This window comes from Leptodactylus fuscus, chromosome 6, assembly GCF_031893055.1.
Source record: "Leptodactylus fuscus isolate aLepFus1 chromosome 6, aLepFus1.hap2, whole genome shotgun sequence".
In the NCBI taxonomy this organism is placed as follows: domain Eukaryota; kingdom Metazoa; phylum Chordata; class Amphibia; order Anura; family Leptodactylidae; genus Leptodactylus; species Leptodactylus fuscus.
Window position 1 is genome coordinate 183,727,800 of NC_134270.1, and position 18,635 is coordinate 183,746,434.

The 18,635-nt window shown below is 46.5% G+C and overlaps 1 protein-coding gene across 1 annotated transcript in view; it reads left to right on the forward strand.

The window, feature by feature from the left end:
• Positions 1–6,887: 6,887 nt before the first annotated feature.
• LOC142209061 (uncharacterized) overlaps positions 6,888–18,635 on the forward strand; it is a 385,129-nt gene continuing 373,381 nt past the window's right edge. Inside the window, exons 1-2 of the mRNA XM_075278004.1 lie at positions 6,888–6,961; positions 17,201–17,377. Of these exons, the coding sequence (XP_075134105.1) occupies positions 17,203–17,377 (175 nt within the window). The 5' untranslated portion in view covers positions 6,888–6,961; positions 17,201–17,202. The remainder of the gene's footprint in view (positions 6,962–17,200; positions 17,378–18,635) is intronic.

Here is an 18,635-nt window from a genome sequence, read left to right on the forward strand (position 1 = left end):
ACCTTCCCTATGTGGGGCTTATTCCTTGCGCTATACGTCGCTCTATATATCCTCAGTCATACAGGTACAGTATACGGCTGGAGTGTTGGTCTGATGTAGGAGTCTTTATCTAGAGGTGACTTCAGGTCTGTAACATCAGCACGTACAGTATATGGGTATATGGTACGGATTTATATTCGGTGGGTGTTTCCCCGGTGAGAGGAGGATGCGAGAACAGAAGACGGATTGTCAGCCGTGTCCCACTTTTTGTAAGTCTACAATCCCACATGTGTGATCTACAATTGTCATAGTCATGTAAACCTCTGCGAATGAGAAGGTGCGGCCAAACGTTTGCTCTGTGCTGTATATACACATCCAAGCGTCAAAAACAGCGTCAAAAACCACTTGAAAAACCGCTAGTGTTTTTTCTGCCTCCCATTGACTCCCATTGGTTATTTCCGCCTGCAGAAAAGTCATGTTGCTTTTTTTTCCCCACTACTAAGGTTCCATTCACATGAAGTAAAATGTCGCGGATTCTGGTGCAAATTTCTGTGGAATTTGGGCAAATTTTCCATGGGATCGGTGCCAGAATCCACGCAGTAAAAATGCGCGTTAGAACTCTATGGGAAGGCTTTTTTACCGTGCGGATTCTGGCACTGATCTCAAGTGGAATTCGTACTGATTCCATGCCAGAATCCACGTCTCCGTGTGAATGGACCCATAGAACTCTATGGTGAAGCATTTTTTGGAGGCGGATTCTGACACGAATTCAGCATCAAGATCCTCACCAAAAAACTCTGTGTGCATGGACCCTTAGCCCGGGATCGGAACTGACAGAATCGCGGCGCTGAGAAACTTGAGAACTTTCCTTCCATAATATTCTGTCACCTCCTTTGTTGTCGGCTCCAGGTCTCGGGTGCGGTGTCAGCAGAAGGGAAGTTCTTATATTTGGCCGATCTTTGTGAAAATAATTCTGTTTCCGCTCAGATATAAAGAGCGAAGGTCAGGAGGTCAGGAGGTTTGTTGTGGATGGACAAGGTGACGAGAGCGACAAATGGTTGTTACAGATCCTTGGTCCTTGTCTTGGCCTTGTCCGCGTTGTACATGTCCCGGGCCTGGGCTGCTGGAGGACGTCATTGTCATGCTTGCACTTCTCAGATTTGTAGTGTTACATAGTGATTCTGCTGCACCGCACCCGGGAGCTTGGCAGACTCAAACATGGTCCACACATGGCCCACGTTTTCAACTTGTTGGTGCAAAGGTTCTTTGAAACCTACACCATTGTGCCTGATATATTTATACCATACATATATATATGCCTGAGGATCTTTCCCAAAAAGTGATAAGCCGGGTGTGGTAGCAGGGTGCAATATACATGTGCAAGAGGAAGCTGTGAGCTAGTGATGCGTCACAGTGACCCCATCTTATGTATTACATGTATGCTACCAAATGTGCCCGAGCAAGAAAACTGCCGGTAATGGGTTAATAATTTCCTGCACTGAATCCTGAGCAGGATAATAAATATATGACAAGATCTCAGATACTTTCACTTTCAGTCAAGATAGTGCAGGAAGGGCAGAGCGAGCCGAGCGGAGAGACAGCGCTACATAACAGGAGCAAGAGCTGCAAGGTAAAGAGGAGATTTATTTATATTTATCCCACACAATGGTAAATCCTGTGATATCATGTGATGGAGACCAGAATCCCCTGCATTGTATATAGTGACGGAACTGCAGGAAATATACAAGGACCAGGAATACAAGGGGTTAATTGTACCAGAGACCTCAGAGATGTCTATATGTCTCATAGTGTATATAGTACCAGCAGAATAGTGAGCGCAGCTCTGGAGTATAATACAGGATAAGTAATGTAATGTATGTACACAGTGACTGTACCAGCAGAATAGTGAGCGCAGCTCTGGAGTATAATACAGGATAAGTAATGTAATGTATGTACACAGTGACTGTACCAGCAGAATAGTGAGCGCAGCTCTGGAGTATAATACAGGAGAAGTAATGTAATGTATGTACACAGTGACTGCACCAGCAGAATAGTGAGCGCAGCTCTGGGGTATAATACAGGATAAGTAATGTAATGTATGTACACAGTGACTGTACCAGCAGAATAGTGAGCGCAGCTCTGGAGTATAATACAGGATAAGTAATGTAATGTATGTACACAGTGACTGCACCAGCAGAATAGTGAGCGCAGCTCTGGGGTATAATACAGGATAAGTAATGTAATGTATGTACACAGTGACTGTACCAGCAGAATAGTGAGCGCAGCTCTGGGGTATAATACAGGATAAGTAAAGTAATGTATGTACACAGTGACTGTACCAGCAGAATAGTGAGCGCAGCTCTGGAGTATAATACAGGATAAGTAATGTAATGTATGTACACAGTGACTGTACCAGCAGAATAGTGAGCGCAGCTCTGGGGTATAATACAGGATAAGTAATGTAATGTATGTACACAGTGACTGCACCAGCAGAATAGTGAGCGCAGCTCTGGAGTATAATACAGGATAAGTAATGTAATGTATGTACACAGTGACTGTACCAGCAGAATAGTGAGCGCAGCTCTGGAGTATAATACAAGATAAGTAATGTAATGTATGTACACAGTGACTGCACCAGCAGAATAGTGAGCGCAGCTCTGGAGTATAATACAGGATAAGTAATGTAGTGTATGTACACAGTGACTGTACCAGCAGAATAGTGAGCGCAGCTCTGGAGTATAATACAGGATAAGTAATGTAATGTATGTACACAGTGACTGCACCAGCAGAATAGTGAGCGCAGCTCTGGAGTATAATACAGGATAAGTAATGTAATGTATGTACACAGTGACTGTACCAGCAGAATAGTGAGCGCAGCTCTGGAGTATAATACAGGATAAGTAATGTAATGTATGTACACAGTGACTGCACCAGCAGAATAGTGAGCGCAGCTCTGGAGTATAATACAGGATAAGTAATGTAATGTATGTACACAGTGACTGTACCAGCAGAATAGTGAGCGCAGCTCTGGAGTATAATACAGGATATGTAATGTAATGTATGTACACAGTGACTGCACCAGCAGAATAGTGAGCGCAGCTCTGGAGTATAATACAGGATAAGTAATGTAATGTATGTACACAGTGACTGTACCAGCAAAATAGTGAGCGCAGCTCTGGAGTATAATACAGGATAAGTAATGTAATGTATGTACACAGTGACTGTACCAGCAGAATAGTGAGCGCAGCTCTGGAGTATAATACAGGATAAGTAATGTAATGTATGTACACAGTGACTGTACCAGCAGAATAGTGAGCGCAGCTCTGGAGTATAATACAGGATAAGTAATGTAATGTATGTACACAGCGACTGTACCAGCAGAATAGTGAGCGAAGCTCTGGAGTATAATACAGGATAAGTAATGTAATGTATTATGTACACAGTGACTGCACCAGCAGAATAGTGAGCGCAGCTCTGGGGTATAATACAGGATAAGTAATGTAATGTATGTACACAGTGACTGTACCAGCAGAATAGTGAGCGCAGCTCTGGAGTATAATACAGGATATGTAATGTAATGTATGTACACAGTGACTGCACCAGCAGAATAGTGAGCGCAGCTCTGGAGTATAATACAGGATAAGTAATGTAATGTATGTACACAGTGACTGTACCAGCAGAATAGTGAGCGCAGCTCTGGAGTATAATACAGGATAAGTAATGTAATGTATGTACACAGTGACTCTACCAGCAGAATAGTGAGCGCAGCTCTGGAGTATAATACAGGATAAGTAATGTAATGTATGTATACAGTGACTGTACCAGCAGAATAGTGAGCGCAGCTCCGGAGTATAATACAGGATAAGTAATGTAATGTATGTACACAGTGACTGCACCAGCAGAATAGTGAGCGCAGCTCTGGGGTATAATACAGGATAAGTAATGTAATGTATGTACACAGTGACTGTACCAGCAGAATAGTGAGCGCAGCTCTGGAGTATAATACAGGATATGTAATGTAATGTATGTACACAGTGACTGCACCAGCAGAACAGTGAGCGCAGCTCTGGAGTATAATACAGGATAAGTAATGTAATGTATGTACACAGTGACTGTACCAGCAGAATAGTGAGCGCAGCTCTGGAGTATAATACAGGATAAGTAATGTAATGTATGTATACAGTGACTGTACCAGCAGAATAGTGAGCGCAGCTCCGGAGTATAATACAGGATAAGTAATGTATGTACACAGCGACTGTACCAGCAGAATAGTGAGCGAAGCTCTGGAGTATAATACAGGATAAGTAATGTAATGTATGTACACAGTGACTGCACCAGCAGAATAGTGAGCGCAGCTCTGGAGTATAATACAGGATAAGTAATGTAGTGTATGTACACAGTGACTGTACCAGCAGAATAGTGAGCGCAGCTCTGGAGTATAATACAGGATAAGTAATGTAATGTATGTACACAGTGACTGCACCAGCAGAATAGTGAGCGCAGCTCTGGAGTATAATACAGGATAAGTAATGTAATGTATGTACACAGTGACTGCACCAGCAGAATAGTGAGCGCAGCTCTGGGGTATAATACAGGATAAGTAATGTAATGTATTACGTACACAGTGACTGCACCAGCAGAATAGTGAGCGCAGCTCTGGGGTATAATACAGGATAAGTAATGTAATGTATGTACACAGTGACTGTACCAGCAGAATAGTGAGCGCAGCTCTGGAGTATAATACAGGATATGTAATGTAATGTATGTACACAGTGACTGCACCAGCAGAATAGTGAGCGCAGCTCTGGAGTATAATACAGGATAAGTAATGTAATGTATGTACACAGTGACTGCACCAGCAGAATAGTGAGCGCAGCTCTGGAGTATAATACTGGATAAGTAATGTAATGTATGTACACAGTGACTGTCCCGGCAGAATAGTGAGCGCAGCTCTGGAGTATAATACAGGATAAGTAATGTAATGTATGTACACAGTGACTGCACCAGCAGAATAGTGAGCGCAGCTCTGGGGTATAATACAGGATAAGTAATGTAATGTATGTACACAGTGACTACACCAGCAGAATAGTGAGCGCAGCTCTGGAGTATAATACAGGATAAGTAATGTAATGTATTATGTACACAGTGACTGCACCAGCAGAATAGTGAGCGCAGCTCTGGAGTATAATACAGAATAAGTAATGTAATGTATGTACACAGTGACTGCACCAGCAGAATAGTGAGCGCAGCTCTGGAGTGTAATACAGGATAAGTAATGTAATGTATGTACACAGTGACTGTACCAGCAGAATAGTGAGCGCAGCTCTGGAGTATAATACAGGATAAGTAATGTAATGTATGTACACAGTGACTGTACCAGCAGAATAGTGAGCGCAGCTCTGGAGTATAATACAGGATAAGTAATGTAATGTATGTACACAGTGACTGTACCAGCAGAATAGTGAGCGCAGCTCTGGAGTATAATACAGGATAAGTAATGTAATGTATGTACACAGTGACTGTACCAGCAGAATAGTGAGCGCAGCTCTGGAGTATAATACAGGATAAGTAATGTAATGTATGTACACAGTGACTGTATTGGCAGAATAGTGAGCGCAGCTCTGGAGTATAATACAGGATAAGTAATGTAATGTATGTACACAGTGACTGCACCGGCAGAATAGTGAGCGCAGCTCTGGAGTATAATACAGGATAAGTAATGTAATGTATGTACACAGTGACTGTATCGGCAGAATAGTGAGCGCAGCTCTGGAGTATAATACAGGATAAGTAATGTAATGTATGTACACAGTGACTGCTCCAGCAGAATAGTGAGCGCAGCTCTGGAGTATAATACAGGATAAGTAATGTAATGTATGTACACAGTGACTGCACCAGCAGAATAGTGAGCGCAGCTCTGGAGTATAATACAGGATAAGTAATGTAATGTATGTACACAGTGACTGTACCAGCAGAATAGTGAGCGCAGCTCTGGGGTATAATACAGGATAAGTAATGTAATGTATGTACACAGTGACTGCACCAGCAGAATAGTGAGCGCAGCTCTGGGGTATAATACAGGATAAGTAATGTAATGTATGTACACAGTGACTGTATCGGCAGAATAGTGAGCGCAGCTCTGGAGTATAATACAGGATAAGTAATGTAATGTATGTACACAGTGACTGCTCCAGCAGAATAGTGAGCGCAGCTCTGGAGTATAATACAGGATAAGTAATGTAATGTATGTACACAGTGACTGCACCAGCAGAATAGTGAGCGCAGCTCTGGAGTATAATACAGGATAAGTAATGTAATGTATGTACACAGTGACTGTACCAGCAGAATAGTGAGCGCAGCTCTGGAGTTTAATACAGGATAAGTAATGTAATGTATGTACACAGTGACTGCACCAGCAGAATAGTGAGCGCAGCTCTGGGGTATAATACAGGATAAGTAATGTAATGTATGTACACAGTGACTGCACCAGCAGAATAGTGAGTTTACACAGCGTTTCCAGGGATGTGTGTGATAAGATAGGACAGATGAGGTCGCTGCTCTCTGGAGGGGGAGGGGGCTGAGGGGAATCTGGTCAGTTATTTGCAGTCTGCAGATAAAGTCTTGTTATCTCTCTTTGTTTACAAACAGATAAGACTTCTCCATTTTCTCGGTTCCTTCTCCTCTGCACCATGTATGTTGTTTTACTCCCCCGCCCAGTGCAATGTGATGGACGGTTATGGAGCCAATTATTTTATTTGCATTAATATTATATCTCCGGTAGTAATAAAAAATAATAATTTCTCCAGGTAAAGGCAAAGTCTACATGATGTCTTGTTCAGTAAGTTGGGGGAGGGGCGGTGTTGGCGGCAATGACTGTTTGATAAGGAATATAGGAAGTGAGAAGACGTGAGAGCAGGCGAAGCTGCAGAAAGGGGAGAATGGGAAACACTCTGTAATGTACAGACATCATATCTTGTATACCGTATGTAAAGCTGCATGGAATTAATGCTGCTATATAAATAATAATACGATTATAACTATAAGAACGACTTTATAATCTGTCCATCATGTAGGCGGTGGGGGGGGGAGGGGCGAGTCTCCGGCACGGTCTGCGACTCCTCTGCGGTGGGTGAGGGGATCCAGGCTGATCGCTCCTTCACTGTAACAGCCGCTGGCCATTGACTTTGGTTGTTTCCAGCCACTCATCTGATTTCGGAAGCCCCCTTTATCCCCTGGAGTCTAGAGGTCTTTCGTCTTTGGACTGTGATTTACCAGTTTGCTTTGGTTTATTCCTTCGTATAAATCAGAATTTCACCCGCTAATCAATTACCTTCTTCTTTCCGTTTCGTCAATTGAGGGGACATCAGAGGTACCTGTGACTATCTCATGTGGTGTAAGATGATGATCCCCTCCCGTGAGGGCGCACGCCATGTAATAGTAACATTGTTTCCCTGCGGTGTCACCTAATTTACCTAAATGTGCTTTTATTAACCCATTCACTCTTTCCACCAGTCCATTGGGTTGGGGGTGATGAGATTAGCTTTCTGTGTTATTCCTAATGACTTTCACACTTCTGTTATTATTTCATTTGCAAAATGGGGTCTGACTCCAAAATTGATCAATTTCCGGCGACACTTCCCCCGTTAGAAGTCCGGACACTGATTTTGCATCTGCTATTACACTTGGGAGAGTCTCAGCCCCCAAGAATAGGATTGTCCTATCACAAGTATACACGAGATGTTTGTATCCCATGGCTATATAATCCATAGGCAGATATGGTAACGGCCACTCGCTTTAGGAGCTCGTGAGCAGGAGAATGTTCTGTAGGCCCCGAAGAATCTGACAATAGCTGCACCCATGAAGAGAATGGAACTTTAGCATCCAAATCTGGAACATACAAGTGAGCGAAAGAGAGTCAGGGTCAGTGCAAAGTGTACAGAGTCAGGGTCGGTGCAAAGTGTACAGAGTCATGGTCGGTGCAAAGTGTACAGAGTCATGGTCGGTGCAAAGTGTACAGAGTCAGGGTCGGTGCAAAGTGTACAGAGTCAGGGTCGGTGCAAAGTGTACAGAGTCAGGGTCGGTGCAAAGTGTACAGAGTCAGGGTCGGTGCAAAGTGTACAGAGTCAGGGTCGGTGCAAAGTGTACAGTCAGGGTCGGTGCAAAGTGTACAGAGTCAGGGTCGGTGCAAAGTGTACAGAGTCAGGGTCGGTGCAAAGTGTACAGAGTCAGGGTCGGTGCAAAGTGTACAGTCAGGGTCGGTGCAAAGTGTACAGAGTCAGCGTCGGTGCAAAGTATACAGAGTCAGCGTCGGTGCAAAGTGTACAGAGTCAGGGTCGGTGCAAAGTGTACAGAGTCAGGGTCAGTGTAAAGTGTACAGAGTCAGGGTCAGTGCAAAGTGTACAGAGTCAGGGTCAGTGCAAAGTGTACAGAGTCAGCGTCAGTGCAAAGTGTACAGAGTCAGGGTCAGTGCACAGAGTCAGGGTCAGTGCAAAGTGTACAGAGTCAGGATCAGTGTACAGAGTCAGGGTCAGTGCAAAGTGTACAGTGAGGGTCAGTGCAAAGTGTATAGAGTCAGGGTCAGTGCAAAGTGTACAGAGTCAGGGTCAGTGCACAGAGTCAAGGTCAGTGTACAGAGTCAGCGTCAGTGCAAAGTGTACAGAGTCAGGATCAGTTTACATAGTCAGGGTCAGTGCAAAGTGTACAGAGTCAGGGTCAGTGCAAAGTGTACAGAGTCAGGGTCAGTGCAAAGTGTACAGAGTCAGGGTCAGTGTTCAGAGTCAGGGTCAGTGCACAGAGTCAGAATCAGTGCACAGAGTCAGGGTCAGTATACAGAGTCAAGGTCAGTGCGAAGTGTACAGAATCATTGTCAGTGCAAAGTGCACAGAGTCAGAGTCAGTGCACAGTGTCAGGGTCAGTATACAGAGTCAGAGTCAGGGTCAGTGTAGAGAGTTAGGGTCAGTATACAGAGTCAGAGTCAGTGTAGAGAGTCAGGGTCAGTGTCCAGAGTCAGTGCAAAGTGTACAGAGTCAGGGTCAGTGTACAGAGTCAGGGTCGGTGCAAAGTGTACAGAGTCAGGGTCAGTGCAAAGTGTACAGAGAGAGGGTCAGTGCAAAGTGTACAGAGAGAGGGTCAGTGCAAAGTGTACAGAGAGAGGGTCAGTGCAAAGTGTACATTGAGAGGGTCAGTGCAAAGTGTACAGAGGTCAATGCACAGAGTCAGGGTCAGTGTACAGAGTCAGGGTCAGTGCAAAGTGTACAGAGTCAGGGTCGGTGCAAAGTGTACAGAGTCATGGTCGGTGCAAAGTGTACAGAGTCATGGTCGGTGCAAAGTGTACAGAGTCAGGGTCGGTGCAAAGTGTACAGAGTCAGGGTCGGTGCAAAGTGTACAGAGTCAGGGTCGGTGCAAAGTGTACAGAGTCAGGGTCGGTGCAAAGTGTACAGAGTCAGGGTCGGTGCAAAGTGTACAGAGTCAGCGTCGGTGCAAAGTGTACAGAGTCAGCGTCGGTGCAAAGTGTACAGAGTCAGGGTCAGTGCAAAGTGTACAGAGTCAGGGTCAGTGCACAGAGTCAGGGTCAGTGTAAAGTGTACAGAGTCAGGGTCAGTGCAAAGTGTACAGAGTCAGGGTCAGTGCAAAGTGTACAGAGTCAGCGTCAGTGCAAAGTGTACAGAGTCAGGGTCAGTGCACAGAGTCAGGGTCAGTGCAAAGTGTACAGAGTCAGGATCAGTGCACAGAGTCAGGGTCAGTGCAAAGTGTACAGAGTCAGGATCAGTGTACAGAGTCAGGGTCAGTGCAAAGTGTACAGAGTCAGGGTCAGTGCAAAGTGTACAGAGTCAGGGTCAGTGCAAAGTGTACAGAGTCAGGGTCAGTGTTCAGAGTCAGGGTCAGTGCACAGAGTCAAGGTCAGTGCGAAGTGTACAGAATCATTGTCAGTGCAAAGTGCACAGAGTCAGAGTCAGTGCACAGTGTCAGGGTCAGTATACAGAGTCAGAGTCAGGGTCAGTGTAGAGAGTTAGGGTCAGTATACAGAGTCAGAGTCAGTGTAGAGAGTCAGGGTCAGTGTCCAGAGTCAGTGCAAAGTGTACAGAGTCAGGGTCAGTGTACAGAGTCAGGGTCGGTGCAAAGTGTACAGAGTCAGGGTCAGTGCAAAGTGTACAGAGAGAGGGTCAGTGCAAAGTGTACAGAGAGAGGGTCAGTGCAAAGTGTACAGAGAGAGGGTCAGTGCAAAGTGTACAGAGAGAGGGTCAGTGCAAAGTGTACATTGAGAGGGTCAGTGCAAAGTGTACAGAGGTCAATGCACAGAGTCAGGGTCAGTGTACAGAGTCAGGGTCAGTGCAAAGTGTACAGAGTCAGGGTCAGTGCAAAGTGTACAGAGTCAGGGTCGGTGCAAAGTGTACAGAGTCATGGTCGGTGCAAAGTGTACAGAGTCATGGTCGGTGCAAAGTGTACAGAGTCAGGGTCGGTGCAAAGTGTACAGAGTCAGGGTCGGTGCAAAGTGTACAGAGTCAGGGTCGGTGCAAAGTGTACAGAGTCAGGGTCGGTGCAAAGTGTACAGAGTCAGGGTCGGTGCAAAGTGTACAGAGTCAGGGTCGGTGCAAAGTGTACAGAGTCAGCGTCGGTGCAAAGTGTACAGAGTCAGCGTCGGTGCAAAGTGTACAGAGTCAGGGTCAGTGCAAAGTGTACAGAGTCAGGGTCAGTGCACAGAGTCAGGGTCAGTGCAAAGTGTACAGAGTCAGGGTCAGTGCAAAGTGTACAGAGTCAGCGTCAGTGCAAAGTGTACAGAGTCAGGGTCAGTGCACAGAGTCAGGGTCAGTGCAAAGTGTACAGAGTCAGGATCAGTGCACAGAGTCAGGGTCAGTGCAAAGTGTACAGAGTCAGGATCAGTGTACAGAGTCAGGGTCAGTGCAAAGTGTACAGTGAGGGTCAGTGCAAAGTGTACAGAGTCAGGGTCAGTGCAAAGTGTACAGAGTCAGGGTCAGTGCACAGAGTCAAGGTCAGTGTACAGAGTCAGCGTCAGTGCAAAGTGTACAGAGTCAGGATCAGTTTACAGAGTCAGGGTCAGTGCAAAGTGTACAGAGTCAGGGTCAGTGCAAAGTGTACAGAGTCAGGGTCAGTGTTCAGAGTCAGGGTCAGTGCACAGAGTCAGAGTCAGTGCACAGAGTCAGGGTCAGTATACAGAGTCAAGGTCAGTGCGAAGTGTACAGAATCATTGTCAGTGCAAAGTGCACAGAGTCAGAGTCAGTGCACAGTGTCAGGGTCAGTATACAGAGTCAGAGTCAGGGTCAGTGTAGAGAGTTAGGGTCAGTATACAGAGTCAGAGTCAGTGTAGAGAGTCAGGGTCAGTGTCCAGAGTCAGTGCAAAGTGTACAGAGTCAGGGTCAGTGTACAGAGTCAAGGTCAGTGCAAAGTGTACAGAGTCAGAGTCAGTGCACAGAGTCAGGGTCAGTGTTCAGAGTCAGGGTCAGTATACAGAGTCAGGGTCTGCTTGGAATACATGTGTAACGCCAGCAATGCAGATATGAGTTCAGCTGCTTGAGCAGAGTAGGTAGAGGACACATCCCACCACCCTACTGGCTCTTCATTGCCTAGAGACTATGGCTCACTCAGTGAGATGCACGCCAGTGTCTGGATTCACATATGAAGACCCCACAATGTACACAGGAATGGGGCCCTCAAGTACAATTTAAGGAGGGGGGGGGTGTTTGAGGACCCTCAAGTACTTCATCACCAGAATGTACTGGATGAGTTATAAAGACGGCTGGATTTACAGTATAACAATGGACAATAGTCAAAGAAGGTGATGACAAGAAACCCTCGTACGCAGAGCGTCTCTGGGGCGTCAGGAGAGACTGTGACTTCTCCATAGACTTCATGTTCCTCAAACACAACAATAGGAGATCCTAATTTAATGTGCAAATGCAATTTCATCTACAAATGCAGCGGCTGTTAGAGATTGTTCACATGGAGATCCAGGATCCAGGGAGGAAGTGTAATACGCCAAAGGCTGGTGGCCAAGAGAAGTCTGCGAGAGAACAGCTGACGCGTATCCGTCCGTAACATGAGAGATAAAACATTTCCCATAGTCGGGGCAGGCTCGGGGTGCGGCGCGGATTACAGACTCTTGTTTTATAGTTTTACATGTTACAATAAAGGGATAGTCAGTGCAATGCAACAAAAAAAACAGGAACTACAAAAACATAAGGGGACATTACACAATAAGTTATTCAGGTACAGGAGGAAGACTGTCCCAGGTATAAGTGTAGGCCGAGCCATGGGAGAGGAGAAGACAGGATCATCATGTCAATAAGGTCCTATCAAACAGCTCAGGGCAAAGACTACAGGACTATGCCGGGATACGGGAACGGGCAGTGGTGGGAGTGAGATTTGGGCCTCAAGAATTGACGACAGAATTCCCAGTGAGTGTATTTCGCCACAGTGCCAGAATATTGAATCTTGGCCATGGAATAATCAAAATGTAGCAATGAGCTGAGTTCCCTAAGAGTAAGAGGTTCCATTGGCTTCCAGGACCGGACGGAAGCAAACGCGGCACTGTAATGATGTGACCCGCCATCCTCCAGCTAGACTCCAGGAGATCAGAGAGGCCTATAAAGCCATAGGTGCCATCAGCCTGATTGGTAAGGAAGTAACATCCTCCATCAACTGTAATGTGGCGCCCAGAAGTTACATCCCAAAGGCCCCTCCAACCAAAGACCAATGTAGGAAGCCATTGTCCACAACAGAGAGTAGAGCTCCTGACCGGACTGATTTCAACACTTGTAATGGGGTTCTATACCAACCATGTAGAAGTTTAGTTGCAGTCTCCTAGTAGGTAGCGTCCTTGGTGATTCTCGAGACCCATAGCAGGCCAATTTTGACTAAACTGAAGGTCACTTTCCCATCTTAAAATATGACCTGGTTTAGACTTTGAGACTACACCGTTACAGAATACTGAGATTCCCTTTGATCGATCTGAAGTCGTTGTGAAGTGTTGATACGCCGGCATGGCAAATAGACGCTTAGAGGTTATAGATGGTCTCAGGGTATCTCGGATTTATAGAAGTCTCTACAAGGTGCAACATATTTTCATGTGAGCTTTTCCTATGAGCTCCTATTGGTGTGATACCTTCCTCGATCCAGATACAAATGTATAGAAGGCCGGAATGACCATAGACCTGGTAGAAGGAGGAGGGATTTGGCCTAGTCTTCTCAGGAGGTGACCCCAGGACTGTAAGGAGGCTGTGATCCATTGTAGTACATAGTCTGTAAACTGAGTGAGGATATCCAAGGTCATCCACAAGCCTTCTTTGTTATGTAGACACAGCCGACAAGCAAAGAAAGATGAGAAAGGAAAGTCAACAAATAACACTGGTGAACATCCGGGACACCTAAGCCCCCAAAACACTGTGGAGAGTCAGATTCTGGGTTTGGCCCAGTCCATGTATACCGGGTGAGCAAGGCCAGTACTTTATACAGATAAGATACGGGGAGAGGATTTACTATTGTGCCCAAAGTGTCATTGGGAGTGCCACCATTCTAACCACTACTATGTGACCAGCCCATGTTCAGATGCCCATACACTGGAGTCTCCTCCATCTCCTGTTCATTTTGTGATGGTTGACCAGCAACCCACCCTCAGTGACGATGACGACACACAGTTGCCATCAGAGCAGCCTGTTGCCATGTGCGGTGTGCAGGAGGAGATGGCTAGAGAGGAATTGGCAGAGGAGGTGGTGGACGATGAGGACTCTGACCCATCCTGGACAGGGGGGATGTCAAGCGGGGAAAGCAGTGTCGATGTTGAGGGAGGTGCAGCACCACAGAGGGTGGCTAGAGGCAGAGGCATGTCCAGAGGCAGAGGACAGCTGCTTCACTGAAGCCAGGCCACACCAGAATGGCCCAATATGTTCCCTATTCTAGCCAGCCCAGAAAAACTCCTCCATCGAAGGCATGTTCCTCGATGGTGTAGAGATTTTTCAAGGAATGCGCGGAGGACAAGTATAGTATGGTTTGCACAATTTGCCACTCGAAACTGAGTAGGGGCTCTGAAAAGAGCAACATTTCAACCAATTCCTTTCACCGTCATTTGGAATCCAAGCACTGGACTCAGTGGCAGAGAGCAAACACAGGACAATCATTGTCCGGCGTTGCCGCTACTGCCTCTCCCACTGTTGCCAGCGCTGGCGCTGCAGTCCAGAGCACCAGCCAGGACACCACAACATCTGGCTCCCCCACTTAGGGGGCTTCTCCCTCATCCTCCCCTGTTCCTGTCTCAGCTCCTTCTCCTGCACCATCATGCGCCTCCTCCCAGCAACTCACCATCTCTAACCACCCACATGCGCAAGCCTTGAACGCGCACATCTCCAGACTCTTGGCCCAGGAGATGTTGACATTCCGGCTTGTGGAAACTCCGGCCTTCTGGGACCTGATGGCAAGTGCGGCACTTTGCTATGCCGTCCCTAGCCGTCACTATTTCTCCCGGTGTGCCGTCCCCGCCTTGCACCAGCATGTGTCACGCAACATCCGGTGGGCCCTAAGTTCCGCGATTTGCACAAAGGTTCACTTGACCACTGAGGCGTGGATAAGTGCATGTGGACAGGGACGCTACCTTTCACTGACGGCACACTGAGTGAATGTAGTTGAGGCTGGGACTGCTTCCCAAACTGGCCCGGTGTACCTCGTCTCCCCGCCTAACATTCCTGGCAGGGGCTCTGAAACAAAATACTCCTCCTCCGCCGCCGCTGTTAAATTGACTCCAGCTACGAGCTGGAAACATTACAGCACTGGCGTGGGGAGATGTCAGCAGGCCGTGCTGAAGCTGATCAGCTTGGGGGACAGACAGCACACTGCCTCCGAGGTGAGGGATGCCCTCCTCGATGGGACAGCAATATGGTTTGAGCAGCTGCACCTGGGCCCAGGCATGGTCGTGTCAGATAATGGCCGGAACCTGGTAGCAGCTCTGGAGCTTGCCGGACTCCAACATGTTCCATGCCTGGCCCACGTCTTCAACCTAGTGGTGCAATGTTTTTTAAAGACATACCCAAATGTGCCGGAGCTACTGGTGAAAGTGCGGCACTTGTGCAACCCACTTTCGCAAGTCTACAGTAGCTGCTGCTAGCCTCAAAAAACTCCAGCAATGCCTCCATCTGCCACAACATCGGCTGTTTTGCGACGTCCCCACACGCTGGAACTCAACGTTTCAGATGTTGAATAGAGTGGTTGAGCAGCAGAGACCTTTGATGGAATACCAGCTACAAAACCCTAGGGTGCCACAAAGTCAGCTGCCTCAGTTTCTCATCCATGAGTGGCCATGGATGAGAGACCTTTGTGACATCCTACGGGTCTTTGAGGAGTCCACAAGGAGGGTGAGCTCTGAGGATGCGATGGTGAGCCTTACAATCCCGCTCTTGTGTGTTCTGAGAGAATCCCTGATTGACATCAGGGATAACTCAGATCACACAGAGGAGTCAGGGATAGCATCCGATCCGTCACAGCTGGAGAGTAGGTCCACACATCTGTCCGCTTCACAGCGTTTAATGACGGAGGAGGAGGATGAAAACGTGGCAGATGATATGATTGTGACACATGAGGCTACCGGGGAAGTAAATGTGTCCCATTCTTGCGGATGGGGCGAAAGGGAGGAGGAAGAGGAGGAAATGGAGAGTGACCTTTCCGGTGGGGGCAGCAAAGTCATGCCAATTAACACTGTGGCAGACATGGCTGACTTCATGTTGGAGTGCTTTTCCAGTGATAAGCGCATAGTCAAAATCATGGAGGACAACCAGTACTGGATCTTTGCTATCCTTGACCCCCGGTATAAAATTAACATCTCCTCTTTTATTCCGGTAGAGGGGAGGGCCAATCGCATCAATGCTTGCCACAAGCAACTGGTGCAGAATATGATGGAGATGTTTCCAGCATGTGACGTTGGCGGCAGAGAGGAGAGTTCCTCCATGAGGCGAACAAGTGCCATCCGGTCCACACAAACAAGGGGCACACTGTCTAAGGTCTGGGACACCTTGATGGCACCCCCTCGCCAAAGTGCCGCCACTGAGGGTCCTAGTGTCACCAGGCGTGAGAAGTATAGGCGCATGTTGCGGGAATACCTTTCCGACCACAGCCCTGTCCTCTCCGATCCCTCTGCGCCCTACACGTATTGTGTGTCGAAGTTGGACCTGTGGCTTGAACTTGCCCTATATGCCTTGGAGGTGCTGTCCTGTCCTGCCGCCAGCGTCCTATCTGAGAGGGTGTTCAGTGCAGCCGGTGGCATCATCACTGACAAGCGCACCCGTCTGTCAGCTGAGAGTGCCGACCGGCTCACTTTGATAAAAATGAACCACCACTGGATAGAGCCTTCATTTTCGTGCCCACCAGTGTCAAGTACCCCAACATGAATTGTCATGTCTGCGCCAACCTCTATAATTCCTTCTCATATTCCTCCACCATCTGCTTTGCACAATTCTGATCCTTCTAGGCTGAATCCACCCTGATTTCCCCCAAGCTCTGCAGGTAGAGGCTGAAGTTACCTAAAGGGCCTAAATCTCTTCTTACAATCTATGAGGATACAGGGGAATGCAGGAGGTCGGGAGACTTGTCTCCTACAATGGTCCAGCCATCCTTTACTAGAAACTGTTGTAGAACTGAAGCTGTCTGATCCCGTTGCCGGTCAGTAATGTGAATAAACATATACCAAGTGCAAGCAGTGCAGGGAAACGTCTAGATGGAGAGGACAGGGACCAAGAAACAGAGAGGAAGAATAAAAGGGGTTATGTTCTCCACTTCCATTCACTACAAGGTGATCAGGTCACGTGATAATCCTGACCAATCAGATGTGATATTAGGGCAGTTTGGAAGCTGCTGTAATTTTGGATTAATCAGCTTGTCCGGGGTAAACCGTTCCAGAGCACCGGTGCAGCTCAAGAAAAGATGAGTGACAGGAGAGGGATGAGCGGATAAAAGAAGAGGCAAGTCTAAGCTCATTGTCAGACTGGAGAGGACGGTCAGGGCTATAGACAGTGACCAGAGAGGAGATAGAGGGGGAACCAATTCTGTTACAGACATGTCTCATTACAATCCGCTTCTCCCATCTCTAGTGAAATCTCATTTGTACCTGAGTGTTGAGAATGTAAACTTCTTCTTTATGTATTTACAATGAATTTCAATGGAGACAATTCTCAGGCAGAATTACTGGACTTCATATTTTATCACATTTTTCTTCATTCCCCAGTAATGGAGCGTCCGGTGTGTTTAATAGAGAACCATGAAGATGGGACAATCCAAGTGAATCAGGCGGCTCTGGAGATCTTATCCGCCATTACTCAGAAGGTGGTTGTTGTGGCCATAGTCGGGAAATATCGGACTGGGAAGTCTTATCTAATGAACAAACTGGCCGGACAGAAGAATGGTGAGAAGTGTAATGTATAGTAGAGGATCCTGTTATACTGTATAGTAGAGGATCCTGTTATACTGTATAGTAGAGGATCCTGTTATATTGTATAGTAGAGGATTCCTGTTATACTGTATAGTAGAGGATCCCTGTTATACTGTATAGTAGAGGATCTCTGTTATACTGTATAGTAGAGGATCCCTGTTATACTGTATAGTAGAGGATTCTGTTATACTGTATAGTAGAGGATCCTGTTATACTGTATAGTAGAGGATTCCTGTTATACTGTATAGTAGAGGATTCCTGTTATACTGTATAGTAGAGGATTCCTGTTATACTGTATAGTAGAGGATCCCTGTTATACTGTATAGTAGAGGATCCCTGTTATACTGTATAGTAGAGGATCCCTGTTATACTGTATAGTAGAGGATCCTGTTATACTGTATAGTAGAGGATCCCTGTTATACTGTATAGTAGAGGATTCCTGTTATACTGTATAGTAGAGGATTCCTGTTATACTGTATAGTAAAGGATCCCTGTTATACTGTATAGTAGAGGATCCTGTTATACTGTATAGTAGAGGATCCCTGTTATACTCTATAGAAGAGAATTCCTGTCATACCGTATAGTAGAGGATCCTGTTATACTGTATAGTAGAGGATTCCTGTTATACTGTATAGTAGAAGATCCCTGTTATACTGTATAGTAGAGGATCCTGTTATACTGTATAGTAGAGGATTCCAGTTATACTGTATAGTAGAGGATTCCTGTTATACTGTATAGTAGAGGATCCTGTTATACTGTATAGTAGAGGATCCTGTTATACTGTATAGTAGAGGATCCTGTTATACTGTATAGTAGAGGATCCTGTTATACTGTATAGTAGAGGATCCTGTTATACTGTATAGTAGAGGATTCCTGTTATACTGTATAGTAGAGGATCCCTGTTATACTGTATAGTAGAGGATCCTGTTATCAGGGGCGTAACTACCGTGGTAGCAGCAGTAGCAGCTGCCACAGGGCCCGGGCCATTAGGGGGCCCGGTGACAGCCGCTACCGCTGCGTTTTTTTTTTTTTTTTTTTTTTTTAAAAGTCCGTTACGGGCCCCATTCACTTGCCGATCCTGGCTGGGCCGGGATCGGCAAGTGACACTGCGGGGCCCACAGAGGCTATCATTATACTCGGGGGTCTTTGCAGACCCCCGAGTATAATGATCGGCGCACCGGGAGGGGTAAGGTAACATAAAAAACAGTGTTACTTACCTCTCCACGATCCT